The sequence below is a fragment of the Corylus avellana genome, chromosome 6, assembly GCF_965113065.1.
Source record: "Corylus avellana chromosome 6, dhCorAvel1.hap1.2, whole genome shotgun sequence".
Taxonomy (NCBI): domain Eukaryota; kingdom Viridiplantae; phylum Streptophyta; class Magnoliopsida; order Fagales; family Betulaceae; genus Corylus; species Corylus avellana.
In genome coordinates, this window is record NC_142495.1 from 15,369,626 (window position 1) to 15,396,509 (window position 26,884).

The 26,884-nt window shown below is 39.2% G+C and overlaps 1 protein-coding gene across 1 annotated transcript; it reads left to right on the forward strand.

The window, feature by feature from the left end:
* Window positions 1-255: 255 nt before the first annotated feature.
* Window positions 256-26,884, forward strand: DWF5 (Ergosterol biosynthesis ERG4/ERG24 family). The gene is made up of 13 exons (XM_059602056.2): window positions 256-450; window positions 3,596-3,818; window positions 4,064-4,119; window positions 10,714-10,816; window positions 10,911-10,976; window positions 11,910-12,023; window positions 19,582-19,708; window positions 24,355-24,455; window positions 25,072-25,197; window positions 25,334-25,398; window positions 25,763-25,844; window positions 25,940-26,022; window positions 26,607-26,884. Exons 1-13 carry the CDS (start codon window positions 365-367, stop codon window positions 26,671-26,673), a joined length of 1,299 nt encoding a protein of 432 aa, XP_059458039.2. The 5' UTR covers window positions 256-364; the 3' UTR covers window positions 26,674-26,884.

The window sequence follows — 26,884 nt, forward strand, 5'->3', positions numbered from 1 at the left end:
ACAACGTATTGTTACTTTGATTGTCTGAGTTAACACTTTTGATTGACGAAAGGGGCCTTTGACTGACGGAATGGGGTTTTGGGCACAAAATGCGTTGTACTTCATGAAAAAAATGTAATTACCAAAAAAAAAAAAAAAAAAAAAAAAGTTACATTAGCGAAAATGGCCTTCGGCCATAGTTGAATAATACCCAAATGTCAGGGGCATATCGGGCAAATGAACTAGTGCAAATTGAATAGACTATAGCGAGGTCGTCTTTCTGAGTCAGTCGAGCTAAAAAGAAGGCGACTCTGAGAGAATAGACTCTTGAGACTCTTGAGATATACATTCCGTCGCTCAAAGGAGTTGCAGAGATTGAGAGAGAATGGGAGAGACAGTACACTCACCGCTGGTGACATACGTTTCCATGCTTTCATTGCTGACTCTCTGCCCTCCCTTCGTTATTTTACTGTAAGCCCCTCCCCAATTTTTCTTTTCTTTCCATTTTGTGATTGTTTCTCTGGAAATGAATTCCCCGAGAAAGCGAAAATGCATCATTTGATCTTTTGACTTTCTGTTTGTTTCTCTGGAAACCCTTTTCTCGTAAAGACATAATCCAAGAAAAGAAAAGGTGTGAAGGGTATATTCTTTCAAGCTTAAAATCAAGGGACGTGATTACTTTTCTTTTCTTTTTTGTTTGTTTTGGAATTCAAATATTGCTGTGGAAACAAAATCGAACTATTTCCTAAAAATTTTAGATCTTGGAAACCTGAAAATTATTCAAATTTTTTTACTATTTGGTTAATCTTCGATATGATTTTTGCAAGTAATGTGTGGGTCCATTTATGATTTGATTGCTTCTTTTTGGTATTTTGGTTGCTTGGAAAATGTTGAAAACAAAAGGAGTAAAAAGGTCTGGTATTGATATTGTTGTTTGAGATCTGAGGAAAAATAAGCATCGAGTCGACTGAGCGTAACACAATCATGTGAATTTTCAGAATGCCTCTTTCATTACTTGGAGAACAAGAAAATGAAAGATATGGAAACGTTGGGATCTTCAGGATTTAATTATTTGAAGGATGAAATTTAAATCAACATCTGGTTAGACACCACTAGTGTTTATTTAGGCCCAGTGTGGCAAAAGAAAGTGAGATAAGAAAATGAAAGATATCGAAATGGTGGGATCTTCGGGATTTCATCATTTGGGGGATGAATTTTACATAAACATCTGGATAAACACCAATGTTGGGATCTTCGGATTTCATCATTTTGGGGATGAATTTTACAAAAACATCTGGATAAACACCACTAGTGATGATTTGGCCTCAGTATGGCAAAATAAATTGAGATAAGAAAATATTGGTACTTGGAATCTTAGACTATACTTGGTTTTGGGCCTAAAAGAGTTTGACATCCAGTGAATTGGGCCTTTTACAACTGTGTTACTTCATGTTATGCTCTGTATGGAGGCTGAGAAAACAAGTTCATTTTTAGTATCTTCTGTTGGGAACTGTTTTCCCTAATGTTTTACGTAAAAAATCTAGCAAAGTAGGGGAGTCTGTGGTGATAAATGTTCGAAAGAGAGGTATTGTGGTGATAAATCATTGTTGCATGTGTGAATCAGATGGGGAGTCTCTTGACCATCCCTTTCTACACTGTGGGGTGGCGCGCACCTTGTGGAATGCCATTTTCATTCGGTTTGGCTTGTGTTGGGTTATGCCGGGTAACGTTAAGGAGATGTTCGATTCTTGGTAGACGGGTGGTAAATCTAGCAGCGCCGTTGTGTGGAAAATGGCCCCTCTCTGCCTCATGTGGTGCATTTGGAATGAGAGAAATGCAAGAAGTTTTGAGGACTCGACTAGGAATTTAGAGGACCTCATTCATTTTTTCTTGTACACCCTCTTCACTTGGATTGCTAGTTGGCTTGCGCAAATAGTGATCAGCTTCCAAGATTTTCTTTTTATGTTCTTTTCTTCTTTTTCTTCTTCTTAGTCGCTCTCTTGTATACTCCCGGTGTACTAGGGTTGCGCCCCTCTGCGCCTTTGATATATATATCTTTACGTATCAAAAAACCAAAGTAATGCAACAACTCAGCTAAACGTACTATAAAACTATTGTTTGCCTAGTCCAACATGAGCCGTTCCATATTATGGAAGCCAAAAGAAAAAGTAAATCATAAGACTGAAACTTTTATTTATTTTTCTATTTTCTACATTTTCTCAGGAAGCAAATAGTGGAAAAAGTTGTTTGACACTTGTTATTTTTCTAACTAAACTTATCACTGTTTTTTGTTCAGCAAACATAGTGGGAACCCCTGTATTAACTCTGTTTTCTTTGAAGTATGTTTTTTAGTATTTATTTTTTAAATGTTTGTCATATCCATTGTTGTGTATGTGGGCTTTCTCCATGTCTTTCTTGCTGCTATATTTATTTGAGTGGAAAATGTTTCTTGGAGATACTCGTCTTGAGAATATTATGTGCAATAAGAGATTACTTAATTGGTTATTTGAGCTTTAAACAATTATTTACCTTTTAGATCTATTTCTAATGAAACAAAATGCTCCTTTAGAAAATTTGAATCTAGTCATAATTTTGTACTTGAATGGATGAGTTGGTAGTATAACCTTGTAGACAAGTCGCTGCATACATAATACCAACATAAATTAACATAAGCGAAATTAGCCATATCGGATTAAGTATGCATGTGTAACTAAACAATGAGTATTAAGATTTAAGGCTTGGTTCAATTGAGTTTGGTTGAATATGCCTTAATTTTAATGTTTGTTAAGAAAAGCGAATAGAAAGCTGACCAAGGACTTGTAGTCACCTCCATATCACCAAGATGGACTGGCACTCAGGTCAGCTTTTCAAATCCTGAAATGTTCTTCAACTAACCAATCACTAACGTGGTGCTTGGTTCGTGGAATCTAACATTCCTCTTGGCATTCAGTCGTGAAATCTAACATTCCTCTTGGCATTCACATTCCCAAGAATGTGATGCCTGAGAATCTGGATTCCAAAAAATGTGGCTATTCTCACATTTGGGAATGATTAGGAATTTTTTAGGATTCCTGGGAATATGAGATTTCCTTGTTTGGTTTACTCGTAGGCATCCTTTAGGAATTATTCATCCTTCCCAAAATATCCTGACGTACATGTTGTCCATATTCTCCATAAATTTTGCATGTTTCACTACCAATAAAAAGAAACATGTCTAGATCGTGAATTTAGTCTTTTTACTTGCAGTATAGAGAGAGTGAGATGGAACCTACTGACATCAACACGTACTTATGTATGGTAGAACCCTTCAAAAGTCAATTCAGCCCCCTAAATGTCAGAGTCTTTGATCAAAATATTTTAGGATTCCCAAACGCCCCATAAAAGGAAACAAAGAGACTCATCGGAATGTTAACTATATAATTCAAAGGAAAAGTTGTCAATTGCGAAGCTTTGGCTGTCTTCTTATGCTTAATAGACATAATTGACTCATTGAATTCTTTATGATAAATGATACACTTTTTTAGTGTATTCTGTCAACTGAATACTCTCTGCTTCATCCATATAAAACATATATCGTAAGTGGGTATTTGATATCAGAATTTGCTACTTCATTCAGATGGTATACAATGGTACATGCTGATGGCTCTATTTCCCAAACTTGGGATTACTTGAAGCAGCACATGCTTCAAGGGTTTATTAATATATGGCCAAGACCCACTGCTACTGCTTGGAAAATTATTGCTTGTTATGCTGCCTTTGAGGCTGCACTTCAGCTTCTTCTTCCCGGAAAAAGGGTTGAGGGCCCAGTATCTCCGGCAGGAAATCGGCCTGTGTACAAGGTACTCAATACTGAATGTTGTATTTTTCAAAGTGATTTGTCGTGTTCTCCACAGCCACATTTGTTTTCTTTATAGATTATTAATTTGAATGATTTTTTTACTTTCAAATTTCCAGTGCTCCACGAAGGTTGGAAATTACTGCTACTTGTATATATATATATATATATATATATATATATATATATATATATATATTTTCTAAAGTATTCTGTTGAAACTAATTCTTTCTCATTTTACACTTGCAGGCAAATGGTGTGGCGGCATATATAGTGACATTGCTTACCTATCTTGGTCTTTGGTGGTGAGGCTTACTCCATTGAATCTAGTATTTAATCTTTTCAACATGGTTTGGAGTGTGTAATGTTGTGTCCTTAAAAGGTTTGTGATATCTTCTTTCAGTTGTTGGTATTAGGAGTCATTTGTTTTTAGTTTCTCTTCTTGGGAAGTGCAGAGTTAGTGGTTTTTTTGATCATTGTGGGTAGCATATATTTTTTTTGATAAGTAAATTGTATATATCAAAAAAAGCGCAATGCGCCTCTAGGTACACAAGAAAGTATACATAGGTAGCCCAATTTAAATCCAAAGACAAAACCCAAGAAGACCCAACCCAAAAAGCCCAACTAGTAACCACAACCAAACGGTAAACCAAAGAAGAACCCAAAAAACCCAAAGGCTAAAGCCCACAATGGCCCACCACCAGCCCTAAAAAAAAACACCAAGCCCCTAATGCACCTTTGGAGGAAAGGAAAATGCGTTTTTGGTGCCAACACAACCCCGCCGGCAATGGCACCTATCCGGAGAAGGTCTCTCTCTAGCCTCACAATTGATGGAGCATTCTAAATTCTTGAGTTTCCTCTTCCCTTTTACCTTAGAGGTATTAGGCTCTCGCTCCTCTTGCCCAACTAATAGTCCTTTAACTAACCCAGCTAGGACTCGGCCCAAATCAAAACAAAAAAGACCTAGCATTGTCTTAGTCTTCTTCTTCTTTCTCTTCATATGATCAGCCGCTGGGATAGAACATGTAACAGAATTAGCAGGCTCCGGCGACTCCCACTCAAAACAATCCACCATCACCCGTGGCTCATAATCATCGTATCCCGGCTCAAAAGAGTCCTTCACCGGGAAAAGATCAAGAGGTTGCGAAGATCTTACCCTCCTCCCAACGGGAGGCACCTCAGGACCAGACGCCAGTAGAAGAACCTCCACAAAGGAGCGCCCAGGATGACATCCAGAGATGGATTCTCCCAAACCAAGCTTGAGCTGTGTCCCCGGAACAGGGTGCACAGAGGCTTGTGGAACCAACATCCTCCGCAACTCATTTGCAAACCGACGCCATCCCCTCCCACCACGGCCCTCAGGTAGCCAAATGATTCCTTTACTACCTCCCTCAGCTAAGACAACCACCTCCAGGAAACTACTTGCCTTATTAACACCCCCATGCACCATCAAAGCCTTATCGCCCTCACGGTATGACTTGGCAATATCAACCTTCAATAGAGATTGACTCGCCTCCTCAACTGTATCCACCAACCATGAAGCACAAGGTTGACTCACGAAAATTACCCCTACGAACCCTTTTCTCTTTTCCTCCAAACGGAGATTAGGACACCCTTCCTTTGCTGACAGGCAAAAGGATTTCGCTTCTATGGAGAAGCGCCGTTCCATTGCGGCTCACCAGAGCCTAGTGCACAACGCCTAACAGCGCCGTTGCTAGGGCAGAAAACTATCTTACTAACATAAAAAGAGTAGAGGGAGAGCAATGATGTTGCTGCCATGAATAAACTATCTTCCTTGGCCTAATTCCTTGGCCTAATTACTCATTGTGGGCAGCATATATTATTGTTTACATGTTGGAGTAAAGTCTTACATGATTGATGCACTAGGGCTATCTGAGTTATGAACAGATCATTTACAGCTTCATTCTCATATCATGAGAAAGGTCATATATCTATCTCTTTTTCATATTGTGACAACGCTAAAGGGGCTTATGTGGGTACTTGAGTTTCTTTAATTTCTCCAGTTCTGATGAAATAAGTGGTATTATTGTTGCAAATGGCTTTGGGCCTAATGGCACTTCCACCCTCCCAAAGATATGAATTGGTGGGTGAGGTCGTGGGTTCATGTCCATCGGGGTGCATGAGTTAATTACCAAATAGAAAAAATTAGTGGCAGTATTCTCATCCATAGGTTGACAAAACTTATGATACAATGTATTGGCATTAAAATATCATGATTTGACTTGGCGTTATAATATTTTTTTTGATAAGTAATGTTGTATATATAATAAAAAAAGCGCAAAGCGCCTCTAAGTATACAAGAAAGTATACATAGGTAGCCCAACACAAGCCCGAAAACACAAACCAAGATGACCCAACCCAAAAAAACCCAACAAGAAGCCGCAGCCAAACAGAAAACCCTAAAAGAGAACCCAAAACAAAAGCCCACAATAACCCAGCACCAGCCCTAAAAAACCCAAAACCCCTATTGCACCTCAGGAGGAAAAGAGAAATCATTTGCAGTCCCAAAACAACCCCGTCGGCGCTGGCATTTCTCCGAAGAAAGTCTCCGACCTCTAGCCTCAAAATTGATGGAGCACTCCAAATTCTTAAGCTCCCTCTTTCCCTTAACCTTTATGGGCTCTCGCTCCGCTTCAACCTTCGAAAAAAGATTCAAAAGCCTTTTCTCGTCACCTCTACACGTCAACCCCACAAAGGGAGCGAAGTTCACCTCATCAAGCACCACCTCGGAATAGCCCTCTGCCCCCTTCTTCGAAGTAGCTGCCACAACTTCGGCCAGCAACTCCTTGTTCTTATGCAGTTGTTTAGCTACCTTCTCTTTCACTCTCCGGGCATACCCTAGTTGAGACTTAGAAACAGAGGAAGCCGCCCCATAGGAAGGAGTAGACATGACTGTAGAACAGACCTGCATGTCTACAATCGCAGAAGATGCCTCCTTCACCATAGGTAGAGCAGGAGAAGCGAGTCTAGACCCTAAGAACCCCCTTCGGAGCAACCCTTTAGCGGAAACAGAGACCACTGGAGGGATAGAGACCACCGAAGCAGCAGGAGAAACAGAAAGATCCCAACCCTGGACAAAGTACATATCGGAGTAGAATGCCGGACCTGTACAGTCTCCGGCAACAAAGTGGCCTCCAAAGAAGAACCATATCCCAATGCGCACCCCTGATGAGATAACCCATCTCCCACCAACGCCTTATCCAATCCAACGTCCATAGGAGAAAACGGCGTTGGAGCCAACATAGGAAGAATCTTAGGTGAATTAGGGATCACCAGAGAAGCCACCTGTGTGGACACAGTCTTACCCACAGAAGGAACCCCAGAAGGCGACTCGAAGGCTGCACTCACATCAACCACCGAAGCTTCAGTTACCAAAGGAGTCACCAGAAGAATCTCTGGCCTGTGAGTATCCAACAGACAGCTAGGAAGAATCTCCAGCGAACCAAAATAGACGGAAGAGCGCAGAATTGGAGCAAACCTATCCAACCCCGTCGGTGAACCAAGTCTCGCTGGAATCGGGGCCGGAGATAGAGGAAAAGAATCGGAAGCGGAACTAGATCCGGAAACAAGATCCGATCTGGGAACAAGATTAGACCCGGAAACCCGTACTGACCTGGAAACACGATTCGACCCGGTAACCCTCACCGACCTGATTACCCTCTTCTTCCGAATGTACATGGACCTAGACAGGCCCAAAATCCCAACCCTATTCCTTCTTGGCGTTATAATATCTGATTATTTATCTTTGAAAACGTGCCATCAATAGCCTTACTATCTGTTAAGTCACAAGTTAACCAAAAGCTTAATTTGATACAAAATGATGAATTTAATTAATTAATATCCTAATACTCTCTCCATGTGGGCTCAAACTCTCTCTTAACAAGTAAGACATAACACATGGAATATTGAATTGAAATGGGGGTTAAAATTGTGGTGCCAGGATTTGAAATTAGGATTTGTACTCTGATATTGTGTTAATTTTTATATGTAATATTTATTGAGAAGAAAACATGTACATCTCTTCCACACAAAATGTATACAAGAGATAACCATACTAAAAGCGCCTAAAATCTAAAAAGTTAACAAGATCTAAAAGATTCGAAGAGGAGAAAGAAGGAACATAGGCTACAACCCAATCTAAGAGGGATCTTAGAAAAGAGGATTTTAAATAAATCACAAGGGTCTCGCAGCCCCTAAAGTGGTGGTGATTCCATTCTCTCCAAATAGAAAATCATAGAGTAGAGAGTTCGAGGTAGACAAATTTTGGATTCTGTATTGGTGGTGAATGAGTGTCTTGATTGTCGAATTAGATTCGAGGAACTGGGAGTATTGTGTAAATTGGATTTGGAGAGGCCTATAATCATGTTAATTGAGAGTTCTTGTTATACCTGGAGCTAAATAGACAAGACGAGCCTTGTTCACAGGGGTCTGAATAGGCTGTTCTCGGGTCTAATAGAGCCACTGGCTGACTTTGGGGGTTTGCACCTCTGACACCATAACTGTGGAAAATGGTCTGACCAAATCCTAGAAGTGGCTGATTGAGTGGTTGAGGGAAGGTGTAAAGGACGATGAGCCGCATATGGTGATCTTGCTGGACATGGAAAAGGATTATCGTCAGGCAAATAAGGTAGCACGCGATGGGGAGCTGTCCCCCGATCATCTGAATTGGGTGTGGGATGGCAATGAGGAGGAGGATCGGAAGTTGGTGTTGCTGAATGAGGTGAAAGAGAATTTTCTATGGGAGATAAAGGTTGTGCAGCCTAGGACTAAGGGCAAGAGAGAGCTATTAAATTTAGAAAGCTCCATTAACTACGGTATTGCTAGCGAGTCTTCTCGAAGAAGGAAGGACAAGACCATTGTGTTGTAGCGCCTGTGTGGGTTTTAAGGGCTGTTGGGTGATTCTATGGGGGCTTTTTGTGGGTTAGATTGGCTTCTTTGGGTGTTTGTTTTCGAGGGGTTTTGGGTGGGTTTATTGGGTTTCTTTTGTTGGATTTTGGGTGGGTCTTTTTTCTTTTTCTAGTTAGGTGTTTCCGCTGTATACTTCCATTGTATGTAGGGGCGCTTTACGCTTTTAATAAAACTTGATTATTACTTATCGAAAAAAAAAAAAAAATCTTATCAAATGGATTGTTCAATTCCATTATCGACTATGAACTACAATTTATAAGCTACAAGGTTTACATTTGGATCTTTTGTGTGATAATCTCTTTAACATACCTAAGCCATATTCAATATAACTTAAGGACTACATGTATATATAAAGAAAAATAGGCACATGTATACAATAATATGTTCATGTTCTTAATTAAATTCAAAAAGTGAACAACTTTTATTTGATAAGTCGAGAATGTCATACTAAATAAATTGGCTTTTAGGACATAAACTCTGACACACCCAAAAATTTTCAGAGGTAAAGAAAATAAAGGAGATGAAGGAAACAATATGAATGAGGAGATGCGCTATCTAAAAGAGAGTAAGGCATCCAATTGATAAGACAACAAGCAATGAGAACTGCATCATTTTGTAAACTTTTGGGGACACATGTGAAACAAGAGTGATCTTGTAAACTTTTGGGGACACACGTGAAACAAGAGGGATCCGGCAACTTCGAATAAATAACAATTCTTGCGCTCTGCGACATCATTCTATTGTGGAGTGTGAACACAAGATGTTTGATGGATAATATCTTTGCTAGACAAATAGGTAGCAAATAAGTAGACTCATTCTTTTTGGCATTATCAGAACGCAAAAGCAAATTTTGCATCCAAATTGAGTCTTAATTTTATGATGGAAAATCTAAAATATAGAGAATAACTTAGAACAATTTTCCATGAAAAAAATAATCAAGACATATAGGAATGATCACATACAAGTGTCAAACTAATGAAATTTTGGAAGCAACATTTAGTGGTCCCCATACATCAGAATGGACTAATTTAAAAGACTAGAAACCCGAATAGAAGCCTTTGAAGGGGAAGGACACACTGTGATTTTTGTCGAATTCATAAGACCCACAATGAAAAGAAGTCACATGACTAAGATCCATAACTTGATGCTTTAGAATAAGAGAGGGATGATCAGGATGGTAGTGCATTGAAAGGGAGATAGAGATGACTGAAGTGCCTGAGGTGCAAAGTCAAGGTAATAAAGGCCACCAACTTTCATGCCCCATACCAATCATCCGCTTCATTTGGAGATCTTAAAATATATATAAGAAAGGTAAAATCTAACACAATAATGAAGAGTTTTAGTAATCTTGCCAATGGATAATAAATTGAAAGGAAAACCAAGAAAATGCAACACAGATAATAAGTCAAGGTCAAGACTCGTGTGCATTCACCAAGCCTGCAACTTTTGCTAGAGAATCATTAGCAAGTGTAATACTTTAAGATGAATCAAAAGGTTGATAATCAAAGAGGGTGGTAGACAAACCAATCATATGGTCAGATGCTCCAGAATTGATGACGTGTGGATGATGAGTAGAGGAGAAAAGACAGCGAGGTGCAATACTTGACTGAGGAAGAGTAGCCATAGATGAGGAAGTGGCCTACTTATGGGCTAAAAACTGATAATACTTATTGGGATATTAATCAAATCAGAATCAGACGTCTGGCCAGAGTTAGGAGAAGGTTGGGATAGTAATCAAATTAGAAATTGTTGTTTACATATTTATTTCTCTTATACTAATCTCAACTTTATGTTGCACTTGATATCCTTGTCTACAAAATTTTAGAATATAGGTTGTGGTTTGTACTTTACTCATTTTCCTCTCTTTTTGCATGCCTTGTAGTTTTTGAGATCTCCATTCTGTTTTTTATTTACATATATACCATTATTTTTTAAGTTTATTTGATATTTTTTTAATGTTCATTCTTCAGGTTTGGGATATTCAACCCCTCAGTTGTGTATGATCATCTGGGAGAAATATTTTCAGCACTCATTTTTGGAAGTTTTGTCTTTTGTGTTTTCTTGTACCTAAAAGTGAGGATTGAACTTTGATGGACAACTATTTTTGCCATAAACAGAACTTCAGTTTCAGCTTATGTTTCTATCACTAACCATTTATGTATTCAAGGGTCATATTGCACCATCTTCCACCGATTCTGGTTCATCTGGGAACCTAATAATTGATTTCTACTGGGTAAGTATCTTCAGATATCTATGATTATCTAATAATTTAAATTCGTGATATGAAGTATGAGGTATGCTTATCTCAGAAATGTCTTGGAAAATCCTGAACAATGTCTACTTTCTTTATTTTCCTTAGCAAATTTGTGCAAGATATATATTTTCTGCTTTCATGCGACTTTCCTTTTAAGAGTTTTCTTCATTTTCAAGGATCGTTTTTAGTTCTGTACATGCAAAAATACCTAGCTTCACGTATATTCTGCCTCTTTTTGGCTTTTTATGTGTTGTTTAAGCATCACTCTTAATTCGGATATTGTTTTCCATACCCTTTCATTTTACCTATCATGTCCATGCTATTAAAAATAAACATATGCAACAACATGTAAATATATAGTAATGAAAATTTGAAATTGAGGCTTTCGTTTTATCTATCAGCACCGTTGTGTTAATAATCCACTCGTGATTAGTTTCTCTGACTTCCTATTTCATTTCTCTCCCTCTTAGGCGCTCTCTATTTATACTTCCTGTGTATATGGGTTGCGCCCCTCTGCGCTTTTGATATATATCATTATTACTTATCAAAAAAAAAAAAAAAAAAAAAAATCCACATTTGCAAAAAATATTCCTTAAAGATGAATCGGCCAAAGACTATGCTAAAAGTGTAACGTAGAAATTCATTGGTTCCCCTCTCTTCTACTTCTTCTTGTGTTCTTCTCCTCATCTATCTAATGATTATGCAGGATAGCAAAATTTTATCTCCATTGTGATCCTTTTAGATTATGTTTTCTGGTATTCTTTTGATAAGTATCACTTCTAAATCTGTCCGAGAAATTAAAACTACTCCAATAAATTGTTATCATTGAAAGATTACTACAATGGACTTGCTAGTCTAGGTCTTGCTCTTATGTGAAAGTGCCTTTCTAACAATCCCTTGTTATTCTTGCAGGGTATGGAGCTGTATCCTCGAATTGGTAAACATTTTGATATAAAAGTTTTCACAAACTGCAGATTTGGGATGATGTCCTGGGCAGTTCTTGCTGTGACATATTGCATAAAGCAGGTAGATGCCTCAATGATAACTGTATATGAATATCAAAGATGTCAGATAAGTTTTGTTGGTTAATATATTACTAAGACATGAGGGGTTTAAGGTCGAAATTCCGTTTGTTGACGCATTTGAGTACTAGGCAGTTCGGTTTTTAACTAATTGTTCAATGTAAGGGTGGACAATGAGAGGTTAGGGCAGATCACAAAAGGAGTCAGTTGTTTGCTAACCATTTTGCCATTTTTTAAACCCATTGATAGGATATGTCAAAACCTATACTCAACCTGTTATATAATTTGGACGATTTTTCACCTGGATATTAAAAGTCTCAAGTATACACCCTCAATCTACTAAACTCTCTCTCTTTGAGCAGTGTAATATGAACAAGAAATCAATTAAAGTACAAAAATTCAGTCCCTCTCTAGTCTTTCTGTTGAGCACTGAGCTCATGGAAAGATCCAAGTAAACAAAATAAAACAATTTGTCTCCTCTCTCTCTCTCTCTCTCTCTCTAGAAGTTTTTACTTCATAGGAGGCAAATTGTCACTGAAAAAAAGTTGGACCTCTAGTCCTTGATCATCTCGCCATCACTGTTAACGCAGTGGAGTCACTTTTATTTGTGTGGACTCTGTGTTTCGGCTCTGTGTTATATTGAAAAAAAACTTTAACTCCATGAGCTGTGGTTGCAGCTCTAGGCACTTCCAGAACAATGATTTTTCCACTGCGACAATCACAATATCAGCTTCAAAGATTTAGAAAGCAAAGGCACTAGAAAAACAAAAGGTGGTAGTGAATGTGATGAAATTGTGGTATATTGAAACTAGTTTTTACGCAAAGCAGGTGGAGGCACTGGAGGAGCTGAAGCATGTGGTGAAGGAATTTTAGGTTGAGGATCTGGCAAAGTGTTTAGGTCTGAATTGGTTTTGAACAACAGGAGAAAAGGACATTGTGAAGTGCAGGAGGTGAATGTGGTGGTAAAGGAGAGGTTGACACAATCCAAGTACATGGGGATTTGTCTGAGAAATTAATATCGTCAAAGTTGGGTTACTTTGTGGGACTGTGATGTGTTGTGATTAATTAGGTGCTGTTGTTGGTGCAGTAATGGAAGAGAGAAAGGTTGAAGAAAATATGTTTTATGGGTGGTGGATACCTGCATTTTTATTTAGTTTTACATGGTTCCTAATAAGTACACAGATTTCTGCCCATTTAACATGATCAATCAATTGGTAAATTCTTCTAATCCAGTAATACCCGTATAATGAAATGAATTGACCTTCACCCATTTATTAAGGGTGTTTATTGGCAGGTAAATGGATGTGGGATTATCTTGCCACTCCTAGGGCAATCCCAATTTAATCTACATCATTCTTAAATTATTTAGGGATGACAATGCTTCCTATGTAGGCCTATATATTGGCGGGTGTAATTTTGCTCTTGGAAATAACTTGCAGAACTTTGATGATTGTCCTCCTTTTTTGGTAGAGTGACTGAGGAAGCTCCAAAATATCATGGCTATCTAGTTATCCCTTAAGAGGATGAGTTTTTATTACAAGAAGTTTAAATCTTTTGCAGTCTAATAGGTTGAGAAAACCCATATTTTCTTTTTCAATCATAGAATTAAGAATTTGAAACAATTATTTATTAATAGGAATATGAAGTGTTGTATTCAATGAAGTCTTTCATTACTTATCAAAAAAAAAAAGAAAAAGGGAATGTTAAGTGTTGTTTCTCAGTTTAATATTCTTTATTTGTAAATTTTGCATTGTAATCGTGAGAGAGAGGCTTGGTGGAGAATTGTTGTAGACAGCAAATTCGGTTCCGAGTGGGGCGGGTGGTGCTACACTGATTCACCAGGGCCGCATAGGGCAAGGCTTTGGAAGTATATTAGAAGGGGGTGGAGGTTGCTTTCTAGCCATACTAGATTTGATTCGGGAGATGGGTCCAAGATTAGATTCTAGGATGATGTGGTGTGTGGAAACTCGAGTCTCAAGGAAGCTTTCCCAAGTTTATATAGCATGGCTAGTGTGAAGGATACGCTTGTTGCTGCTAACATGGATTACTCGAGTGGTTCTCTTTAGTGGAATATTAGCTTCATTCGTTTGGCTCACGATTGGGTTCTGGCTTCCTACTATACCTTGTTGTATTCCCTCAAAACGAGGAAGGAAGGGGAGGACAAGCTTTGGTGGTCTACATCTTGCAAAGGGAAGTTTGACAAGATCCTTGTTGTATTCACTTAGATCTTTCTACAAGATCCTTGCTTGCAAAAAGGCTTCTCCTTTCCTTTGGAAGAGTATTTGGCGGACCAAGGCTCCCTCGAAAGTGGTGTTTTTCGTCTGGTCGGCGGTTCAAGCGAAAATTCTTACCATGAACAATCTTAGAAAGAGACATCTTATCATGGTTAATAGATGATGCATGTGCAAATTGAACGGGGAATTCGTCAATCATCTTCTTCTTCATTGTGAGGTTGCTAGTGCTTTTTGGAATGCCATTTTTAGTCATTTTGGGTTGTCTTTAGTTATGCCTAATCACGTGGCGGATTTGTTTGCCTGTTGGTGGACAGGTGGTTGCTCTTGGAGTGCGGTCGTCTGGCAAATGGTTCCCCTTTGCCTTATGTGGTGCCAGTAGAGGGAAAGAAATAATAGAAATTTTGAGGACCAAGGGAGGACTTTAGAGGAGCTCAAGTCAATTTTTTTTTTTTTTTCTCTATTTACTTAGACATCTCCTTGTTTAGCTCCTTTAGTAATTAGCTTTTCTGACTTTCTTGTTCTATTTTCTTCTTCTACTTAGGCATTCTCTTGTATACTTTCTGTGTACTAGGGTGCGGCCCTTTGTGCTTTTTGATATATACAACATTACTTATAAAAAAAAAAAAAAAAAATTGTCTTTCCTTCTAGCAAATTCAAGATGATGATATCTCCATAAGGTTTGTTAATTAAAATGAGCACCTTCTCTACTAAGGCTCTGTTTGTTTCACCGTAAAATGATTTACGGAAAATGTTTTAATTATTTTCGAGTGTTTGGCACGACGTAAAATAACATTCAACGAAAAATATTCTCTTTGACCGAAAATTCTTCTTTAATTTTAGGAAAATGGTTTACGGTTTTCAAAACCGTAAACCATTTTCCGACTTTCAGCATCTCATTCTAGAATCCACGGACTAGGCCAAGACTTGCCCAGGACCCGGTCGGGACTTGACCAAAACCCGGTCGGGACTTGACCGAGAACCGCCTGGGACCTACCCTAGACCCCACCGGAACCTAACTAGGACCTGCTCGGGGCTTGCCCAGGACTAGCCAGGGATTTGACTGGGACCCGCCCGGGACCTGCCCGGGATCCACTCGGGACCTGCCCAGGACCCTACCGAGACCCGCTCGAGACCTCGCTGGGAGCTGACCGGGACTCGCTTGGGACCTACCCTAGACCCACTTGGGACTTGACTGGGACCAGCCCGGGACTTGCTCGGGACCTGCTCGGGACTTGACCGGGACACGGTCGGGACCTGCCTGGAGCCACCCGAGACTTGACTGGGACCCGCTCGGGACCTCACCGGGACATGACTGGGACCTGCCCTGGACCCACCCAGGACTTGATCGGGGCCCGCCTTGGACCCCGCCGGGACGGGACCGGGACTTGCTCGGGACCTGACCGGGACTAGGCCGGGACTTGACCGGGACCCAATCGGACCTGGCTGGTACCCGCCCAAGACCTGCCTGGGACCTGATCAGGACCTGCTCGGGACTTGACCGGAACCTGCCTGGGACCTGACTGGACCTGCTTGGGACCTCGTTGATACCTACCCCGGAACCCGCCGGAACTTGCCTGGGACCTACCCGGTCAGGTCTCGGCGGGGTCTAGAGCTAGTCCGGGCAGGACCTAGTCAAGTCCTGGGCAGGTCCCAGTCAAGTCCGGGGCAGGTCTCAGTCAAGTCCGGGGTGTGTCCCGAGCAGGTCTGGTCGGGTCTTGGTCAGGTCCCGGGTGAGTCCCGGTCAAGTCCCGGGCAGCTCCCGGTCAAGTTCTGGGTGGGCCTTGATCAAGTCTCGGGCGGGTATTTTTTATATTTTATTTTTTAAATTATTATATATTAGTATTTTTATGTTGTGAATATAAAAAATATTTGTGATTTTCCTTGCGCACGCCAAATGCTGGAAAATGTTTTCATCGTAAAATATTTTCCTATAAAATGACTTTCCTGAAAATATCTTACGACGGAAAATGTTTTACCCCAAAACAAACAGAGCCTAAATTATCTTTCTTTTACGCTAGAGAGCTTCATTGATGCAACCCAAAGATTCACAATTATTCATGAATTGAACTTAAGAAAACTTTATCTAAGCAAGAGGTTCCCCGACATAAAAAGAAGAAAACTTTATCTAAGCAAACCTCATGATAAGTGACAATAATTGTGCAACTGGCAAAAAACCACTCAAAAACAGAATTAGAAGTATCACTTTCAGCAACAAAATCATGCAAAAAATGTTTGTATGGCAAGCAATTATCTACAGAAACTAATTTAACTACAATAAATAAATTTGTCAAAACAGCCATACCACTAGAAATGTAATGAGAAATAGTTGAAACCCTCACAAACTAATGAAATATGGCCGAGAAAAAAAGGGTAAAATAAAGGTTTAGAAGAAGGATGTAAGGGGTTAAATGTTGAAAAATGATGATCTCATTGAGTCAACAGAATGTTCTGTTTTGGTACTTGAATGATGTTTGAAAACGTTAATAGTATGGGAGAAGAGAAAAGGAGAGGGTGGAAAGTACGAAGAAGCACTAAGATAGAATGACAATGCATGTAGCTTGCAGTTGGGGGGGGTGGTAGGGGGTTGAGGAGGAGGAAAGAGACAAAGAACCAAGGAGGGAGAAGTAGAGAGGCCAGGTGTACTGTATATATATATAAAAAGCCTGGAATATTAGGGAAACCCCTCAAACTTAGTGGATTTCCTAGTTGATGGTGGTCTTGCAGCTTCCAGTTAGGTTATGTACACATTTCCCCATCATTATAATTATATAAAAACAATCAATAAAGTAGTATAAATGTTTACATCCAAACAATCCTTAATTTGATTGTATTTTTCTCAAACCCTTAATTTGATTAAAATCTACATCCCTAAAGCTAATTACATAACTTATGATTTGATATAATGTAGGATTAGAGATATACGATTCAATATGGATTATCTTCACTAAATAGGATATATTTTACGTACCTTGTTGATTCGTTATGATTCCTGAATTCTTGCTCTTCTTGGTTCAACAGTTGCTCCAAAAATCCTTTTTATTTTTATTCACTTTTCCCTTAGCCTGGTTTTTATAAGTTTGTGGTGGTTTGCAAGTCTGGGCTGCTGGTCTGCTACTGTTAAGATTGTGTGGGACAAATTTTATTTCAATGATTACTTGAGTTCTCAAAGATATTTGCTTGTTTTCTCAACATTTCTGCATATTTAATTGGCTGAAATTGATGATTTGTTTATTTCTTGACTTCTTGTTGCTGTTTGAATGTTCTATTCGTGTTTAATTTCGAGTTTTGGTTAAAGTTCTCCAATTCTTTTAGAAGCATTTGTGAACCTAGGACTGCATCATGATAGCTTTTAGTATTTGATCAACTATTTGAAATAATCACCCTCTGTTGCTCTTGCTGAGGTCGAAGAAGAGGGGTAAGATTTTGGATATTAAAATTGAATGGGGAAAAGTTATTTACTTCCTGGCTGGGTGCTCTTAATTGCTTGTGGAAGTGTTGGACATTTCAGATCACCTGTTCAATTTTAGATGAGGTGATAACACAAGGAGGTGAGAGAAGGTTGAAGCAGGAAAAAGTGCCATAATGCTCTATTTTCTATGTGCTAGAGGTGATACTTTTGGAGAGGTAGCATGCAAAATTTTAGTTTTTCTTTATTGCAGTCAAACTTAAATTAGTGATTACTTTGCTATGGGAAACACCGAGATATGGTACCCGGAATGGCTATTCTATTAGAAGGTGGAATGGAATAGCTATTTCCATCCTTAGATTGGTGGGTTGGCCGGCTACCATGGCAGAACCATGGGGGTGGACCCTCGAAGAGCTCTAGGGGTGGTGCGACCACCCCCCAATGACATTGGGAGTGGTCGCACCACCATCCTTAGAGTCGCTCGGGGAGGGGCTTGCACCACCCCCCATGGTTCTATTAGGGTGGCTGGCCACCCATAGAATGATTTGTGACTAACCTTTTTTTTTTTTTTTTTTTGATATTTACAGAAAAAAGAAGGGTTTTTTTGGGAAAGCCCATTCCATTCCTCTTATTTTTTAGAGAAATATGTGTTCCTCTTCGTAGGGGAATTGCTATTCTCATGGGAATAGCTATTCCTAGGATTAGTGTGCAACAAAACAAAAGAATGGCTATTCCTATGATTCGAAGGGTCTATTTCGAGTATGAAACGCGTCCTAAGATGTCATCCAATTGATTGTCTTGCCATTCTAGATCCCATGCGGTTTGGTTGTTTAATTTCCATGCTAGTGGTTGATAATTTGCATCGCACCTTGGTACATTGAAGTGCTTTTTTATTCTCAACTTTTGCTCCCATCTACTCAGTTTTTGGCCTTCTACATTGCTACAATGTTATGTTTTATGGTATAGTTATTCATCTTTTTTTTTGGATATTTGTTTTTTTGATGAGTAATTGAAATTCATTGAAAAGCGAAAAGATGCAACTCAAGAACACAAGAAGTTTTATTTTTTTATTTTTTATTTTTATAGGTAATCAAAGAAGTTTTATAGAAACATAGGTGCCTTTAAGCATACAGGAAGTATACAAAAAGGACACAAAAGCAAGAAAAACAGAAGAAAAAAACAAGAGAGAACACCGGTGAAAACCCAATAACACCAAAAACCCCAAACACAAGAAGTATACAAACACCTAACCACCAAAAAAAAAAAAGATTTAGAAAATCATGAAAGCTAGATGTATAAAAACAATCATAAGCAGTCGTCTAGTGGTAAAGGATATTGAAAAAAAAAAGCCTTTAATTCCACTGCCGACCTCTCAAGGTCTTCAAAATTTTGATAATTTCTCTCTCCCGATGCAACACATTAAGTAGGACAGAATCATGCTACACTATGAAGGCTACCAAACTATCCTCTCCAACAGGCAAAGAGATATACCATTCGTCAAGGCATGGCATAGTCTAACCCATAAAGACCAAAAATAGAGTTTTATGAGGCACTAGAAATCTCACAATGGAGTAAAGAGTGATCATCTGATTCCCCACTCGTGCACATGCAACACTAATCTACTACTATGATATGCTGCTTCCTTTAGTTTTATCCAAAGATAACACCAACGACCGCAATTCCCTTGCACAATGCAATAGCACATTTTTTTTTTTTTTAAATTTTTTTTTCCTTTTTTGTAATTGATCTTCCTTGTTTTATGGGTGTCTTGACTCTGTGTGATTCGCAGCTATCATGGAGTGGATGCCATGGTCCAGTCCCATTCTTTTTGACACACAAACATGCACACATACACATTAAAGTTTTAATGCTCAAGGACTTGATCATTTGCTTGTTTCTCTTATATCCGGTCTCCTTACCAGTATGAAGAGAATGGGAAAGTGGCTGATTCTATGCTTGTGAATACTACATTGATGCTGGTCTATGTTACAAAGTTTTTTTGGTGGGAAGCTGGATACTTCAACACCATGGATATTGCACATGATCGAGGTATAAATATGCTCTATTGTTTGTTACTTATGAAAAAAAATAATGCTCTATTGTTTGTGTTTTACTTGCTACTTTTTCTTCTTGTATTTTGTTGATATGCATTAGAAAGCATGGTGAATACAAAGAATGACTAGTGCATTTAATCATGCAACATTACCTTGTATAAATTTTTAACTGGGAAATTGATTCTAGGTTGATTGTAATGGTATTCTATCGCCATGAGATTGTTAATAAATATTTTCATGTTCTTTTCCTAAAGTGGATGTGAAGAGTTGTATGATTTAGTTGAAAGAGAAAGACGAAAAGTTTGGAGAAAGAAGAAGAGGATTTTGTCTTATTCCACTTACTGCTTTGTTTGCTTACAAGAGTTTAAATAGAAAAGTCGTACAACCTATTATGGAAATACACTTATTTATTCAACAATAATAAGAATGAAATCATGTATAATCAAATCAGCAGGTAATAATAGGAGATAAAATCATATCATAAGTTTCATTCTTCATTCTTTAAAAAATTTCAAATTTTTTTTATGCTTTGGAGAGATAGTTGCTTTGGAGCACCAAAGCTAGAGTAGGCGAAGAGGCGCTGGAACTGGAACCCCAGCGGTGGCGCGTGTAGGCGCGTCCCGCTAGAGCTCGGTTTTCTGTTTTCGTGGGATGCGTTCGTGTAGATTAGGATGGAGCGACGGTTTTCGGTGGAAGCTAAAACCTTCTTTTTCTCGACGAAGGCTTCGAAGCTTCGTTTGGAGGAAAGAAGGAAGGGTTTTGTAGGGCTTATTCTGGTGGGTCACCGAAGTGCTTCCTGGTTGGCAGCTACGGTAGAAGAGGCGTCTCAGTCGCAGGTGAAGGAAGATTTCGTCAAAAAATTTAGCGAGGAAGGGAAGTCTTTGTCGGTGAGCGGGGGTAGTAACAAAGCTGGGAGATTCCTGGAGGTGGTTGCCTATCTGGAGGACGAACGGAAAGGTATCATCTGGATCCCAGAGGCCCGCTCTGGGCGGGGTTGGCGGAGGTTCGTGGTTGAGCTGCGTTCGTTGCTGGCTGCGCAGGCGAGTTCTCCAGGGTTTTCAAATTCTGAGAGTTCCTCTCCGGGGACAAAAGATGGACGGTCTTTCGCCGAAGCGTTGCGCTCTTCTTCCTGCGAGGTGGCGGACATTGCTGGGGCGCGGCTTCTTTCGTCGCAAGAGATTGACTTGTTCCCGGTGGCGAGCTGTTTCGAGATGGGGAATGCTGGAGTGGAAATACGATTCGCGATGGATTGTTACGAAATGGAGAAAGCTCATCCCTTGATTGAGCAAAGCTTCTCGTCTCCGGTGGCGGCGGCAGCTAAGTTTAGAAGGAACAAGTCGATGAGGCGATTAGGGTTTTTCTGCGATAAGTTGGACCGGATCCTTCGCGCGCTGGGTGAGAAGCCCAAAGGTAAGCGGATTAGGGTTGGTTCTTTGGGTTATGATGGGCATAATTCCGGGTCGGTTTCTGGGTCGGCTGTGGTTCAAATTCCCGTTTGCGGCCCTGTTTTGGATCCCGATAAGTTCAGCGATGGGTCTTTGTTGCACTCGGATAAGTCTTCGCCGGAGTCTCCTGGGTTTGCTGAGAATGTCCAAATTGGGGATTTTGGACGGAAATCTTCCCCGGCGACTCCTGTGTCTCCGGCGAGGCTTTGGCGCAGTTTGAGGGATGACGCTACTGCTCCTACGGTGGTGGCTACTGTTTCTTCGATGGCTTCTGTTTCGCCTGTGAATCAATTCTCTTTTCCTCCGGCGATTCCTGCGGTTGCTTCTACTTATCCGGCGAGGCTTCAGTGCAGGATGAGGGATGAGGTTTCTGTTCCTCCGGTGGTGGCTACTGTTCCTCCGGTGAGGGCTATTGTTTCTCCGGTTTTCTCTTTTCCTCCTGCCCCTGCCAAAGCTTTGATTTATACACGGAGAGCGAAGGATAAGGAAGCTAAACAGCTTCATAAGAAAAAGATGCCGCTGGGGGTGAAGAATTTGGAATGCTCCGATAACTTTGAGGCTAGGGGCGGTGGCTCGAGTAGGGTTAGGGATGTGGGGTGATCATGTGTAGGGTTAGCCTTTGTGTAGGGTGTTTCTTGTGTAGGGTGTTTTGATTTCGGGGGTTCTTGGGTGGTTCTTTTTGGGTTCCTTGGGGGTGCTCCTTGGGAGCTTAGGGTTTTTATTGGGTGTTTAGCCCCACTCTTTTATACTCCCTGTGTAATCGTGTTGCGCCCTGTTGGGTTTTTGATATATACATATTTACCTATCAAAAAAAAAGTTTCATTTTTCAACATTTTCTCTCAAGTTGAGGCAAAGATGTCTCGCATGTCAAACTTGCACAATGCTGAATAAAGAACACTACTGGACACTCCCGATATCAAACTATCCACAAGCTGTACAAACCAATTATGCACACAATTTTTCCTTGGTAAAATGTCTATCAATTTTAATGTGTTTAGTTCAATCATGTTGAACATGATTATGAACCATATTAATGGTAGGCTCATTGTTGCAATATAATCTCATTGAATCCTTATAATCATATTTGAGTTCTTTCAGTATAATTCTTCAACCATAGTTATTTACATATCTTGTGGGGCATGGCTTGAAATTCAGCTTCTCCACTATATCCAGCCATCACTGATTGTTTCCTGCTACGCCATGTAATTAGATTTCCTCCCAAAAAAGTGCAATATCTCGAAGTGGATCTTTGATCTGTGATTGACCCAGTCCAATTAGCATCTGCACAAGTGTCTATTTTTAGGTGATCATATTTGGAAAACAACCACCTTTTGGCCAATGAAGATTTCAAATATCGAAGTATTTTGTAATCTACTTCAATATGAGATTCTCGGGTTGAGTGCATAAACTGGCTCACTACACTTACCGCATAAGCAATATTTGGACGTGTGTGCTACAAATATATTAATCTGCCAACTAATCGTTGTTAATTGCTTTGCTTTTCTGGGTTGTCAATTGGCTTGCATCCAAGCATTCCTATTTCCTTGAGTAGATCAAGAACATATATTTGTTGAGAGACGAATATCCCATGTCTCGATCTAGATACCTCGATGCCAAGAAAATATTTCAGACTTCCCAAGTTTTTTATTTCAAGCTCATGGGTGAGATATTTTCTTAACTTTTCTATTTCTTCATCATCATTGCCGGTTAGTATTGTGTCATCTACATAAACAATTAAATCAGTTACCTTCCCTTGTAAAGAACGTTTGATGAACAATATTAGCTTGGCTCTGCTTGTAGTTACACTTATGCATAGTCCAAGAAAATCTTTCAAATCACGCCCTAGGAGATTGTTTTAACCTATACAATACCTTTTTTTTCAATTTACACCCTTTACCATTGACTGAAGAATCTTGAAGTCTAGGAGGAATCTCCATGTATACCTTTTCCTCTAGGTCTCCATGAAGAAATGCTTTTTTTACATCTAATTGCTGAAGTGGCCAATCTAAGTTTACCAATGAAAGTAAGACCTTGATAGAGTTCATCTTTGCCCCTAAAGCAAATGTCTCCTCATCTGTATGACGCCTTTTGCAATGAATATAGCCTTGTATCTCTAAACCGAACTATCAACTTTATGTTTCACTGTCACCTATTTGCATCTTGCCACCAATTAGGTCCCATTGGTAATTTTTATAAAGGACTTTCATCTCTTCTTGTGTTGTTTCCCTGGAGACTTTGGAGAATAGACACTGAGGACAATTTGGAGAGAAAGTATAATTGGGTAATGAAAGATTGTTATAAGAAACAAAATTAGATATGGAATGTTGTGTACATGATCTAATTCCTTTACATTGGGCAATTGGAAGATCATCATTAACTGCAGGTATTGTTGTGTCTAAAGTGGGCAAATGATTTCCGGAGTCAGGAGTTGGCATTTGGCTGAGAGGCTGAAGGATAGTCTTAATCTTTTGACGTCTGGAATAAACTCATAAGCCCTCCATAGGTGGCTCAACTTGCTCACCAACATTTGGCTATGGTTGTTGACCATCACATTCTGGAACATCTTGTTCTTGCAACATACGTACAGATAAGGAATCTGTCATTATAGGTAAAGGATCTATTGAGTATTTCTCTTCTCCACTTGTCTCCCCTGAAGAGAAATCTCGGGAGGAGAAAAGTAGGGTTGAGACTCAAAAAAGGTGACATCCATAGAAACAAAAGCTTTTGTGTAGCAGCATGATAACACCTATTGAACACAGGAAACTATAGTATTTTATATCACATATTCATGTCCTAAAAGATCCATGAAATTATCCATTTGATATAATCTTATGTTTATAGACTAATACTTTCCAGTATTGTATTCGCACACAATCAGGAATAGGAAAGTAATTCTTTGTCCTTTTGCACACCCTCTGTAATGTAGGGACATATGTGTTAGTTTGTTCTGTTCTCTTCTTTTCTATATATATGTTCAATAATTAATGCATAATACACTCTTTCTAGCTTGCTTGGAAATAATAATTGCAGTCTTTCTCATTCATTGTAGTAGAATCAGTCCTTAATCATGAATATGTCAATAACGGTATTTTTTTTCTAGTAGTGGATTTCATTCATTTATCATGGTATCTTCACTCTGCTTCTAGTGTTGTTGATGCTCATATTAAATATTGTTCATCGTACATGGCTCTGGCAGCTGGGTTTTATATTTGCTGGGGATGCTTGGTATGGGTTCCATCTATCTATACTTCTCCAGGCATGTACCTAGTCAACCATCCTATCAATCTTGGAACCCAGGTATTGTATCCTCTTTTCAGTTTTTTGGATAATATGTTGGAATTTTGAAACATATTTTTCTTATTTATCTTCTTTTTCCCTTTTTATTAAGGCATGTTCTGTTTTTGACAAGATGCAAAATTAACTTTTTGCATTGCTTTCCTGAGTGTGAAAGTAAAAGACCATATTTTTCTTGTATTCCACATATTGAGTATTTTCAATGTAGGTAGGTTCATCAATTTGATGAACACTACACTACCCAGGCTGTTCTAGCAATCTGGATTGAAGGTGGGATGGTAAATTCTTGGTTGAGATTGACAGAATTGCGTGAACTTATATAGTCTAACCACTATGCTATGTTTATCGCTCGAATCCAACTTTGTGGAATCTAATTTGTCTCCAATGAGCTCAAATAAGTTTGGTCTCAGCGAAAGTGGGTCAGCTCAATAGCTCACTGTTCAGCATAAAAAGTACCTGGCCTTTGCCAAATTGAAAATCACTCCCAGGCTAATGTACCCAATTGGATGAGTTCAGTTAGACACTTGATTTTCCATGTCAAAATATTTCTCAACTTTTTTCTGTTCTCTTGTTCCTTTCTTCTTTCCCCCTTCCTGACAGTACGCATCTCTTGTTTCAGCTAGCACTTTATATTCTAGTGGCAGGCATTCTTTGCATATATATCAACTATGATTGCGATATGCAAAGGCAAGAATTTCGCAGAACAAATGGAAAATGCTTTGTCTGGGGAAAAGCTCCTTCAAAGGTGCCGATTTTGGCTCTTGTTACATGATTTTTGTAGTTGTTCATTTTCTGAGATATCTTATCTAGTTGCCGGGTAGGCATATTTGCAGTAATTATCTGCTGAGAAAGAGACATAAGTTGGTTCAATTTCTTTACAGATAGTTGCGTCATACACTACATCATCCGGGGAAACAAAAACCAGCCTTCTCTTAACCTCAGGATGGTGAGTTTAGCATTTTACCTTTGTATGAAATTTTGTGCGTAACTGTAAACTGTAAAGTAGCTGCTTTCCCTTCCCATCATTCTGATGGGTTGAAGTTACCATTTAGTTGATCCAAGTAACTTGTAAGAGATGCAGTTGGATAAGGCAAAATTTATAAATATTGAATGTTCTGTGGAAGTTGGTATCCTTGTTGGCAAATTAATTTATGTGGATACATCAAGGATGTAATCATGGCATGCTTATGACGGATAGAGAAACTCTTCTCTACAGCATTATCATATTTTTCTTTGTATAATGGAATTAAATGCTTGAACTGTGGCTTTTGAGTAAGCCATCTTGAGATACTTTTCTGTGGCTCTTGCAGGTGGGGGTTATCGCGTCATTTCCATTATGTACCAGAAATATTAGCTGCTTTCTTCTGGACCGTCCCAGCTCTCTTTGATCATGTATCTTCTTCCCATAGCCTTTTTGTGCGTGGTCATGATAAAGTTTTGGACAACACATTGCTGAACTAATTCTGTTATTATTGTTTTTTCTGCAGTTCCTACCTTACTTCTATGTGATGTTTCTTACTATCCTTCTTTTTGACCGAGCTAAAAGGGATGATGATCGATGTCGGTCCAAGTAAGTGGATACAAACTTCTGTTTTAACCCCACTACCATTTTTCTTGAACAGGCATTAAAATTTAGTTTCTAATACCCCGAAAAAGGAATATTGGAACCAAATTATTTATATCTGTATTGTAAACCCATTTTACCATATTGCCTTCATTCAAGCAACTTCGTTGGTCTAGTGTCATCCCAGGTGACTGCAGTCATAAGCATATTTTATGCCACGCTGTACAAGTTAGGATTAGCTGTCGTGACGGCTACACCACCAACTCACCCAAATACAATAACTCTGGAGTAATCTAATTTGTCTTTTGGCTGAACTAATGTGTGTGCCCCCTACAGCATGCTATTGCTTTATGAACGTGAAGCAAAGGAACAGAAATGCCATAAGTCGTTGGAATAATAATATTGTTGTCTTCTAAATGTTGTCACCCCTTTGCAAATGCTTTGAAACAGACCACATATTTTTATAGAAGAATAACCAGTAGTTTTTGTTGTATATAAACTCTCTCTCTCTCTCTCTCTCTCTCTCTCTCTATATATATATATATATATAGATAATTTGAATGAAAGTTTTGATGAGGTCCTTCTTGCAGGTATGGGAAGTATTGGAAATTATATTGCGAGAAGGTTCCGTACAGGATCATTCCTGGAATTTACTAAATGACCGTGTCTTTGCTTTGGCAAAATGTAGCTTGTGGTTGACTTAATGATGATATATGTATTGATAAACACCTGCTAGGTTTTGCTTTCATTGGTTTGGGAGGGAAAATCATTATCATTATTGAGAGAGAACAAAGACAAATGCAGTGTGTGATATATATATGTTGTCACAATGAGATTTTCTCTTATAAAAAGCGATGTGTGTGATATA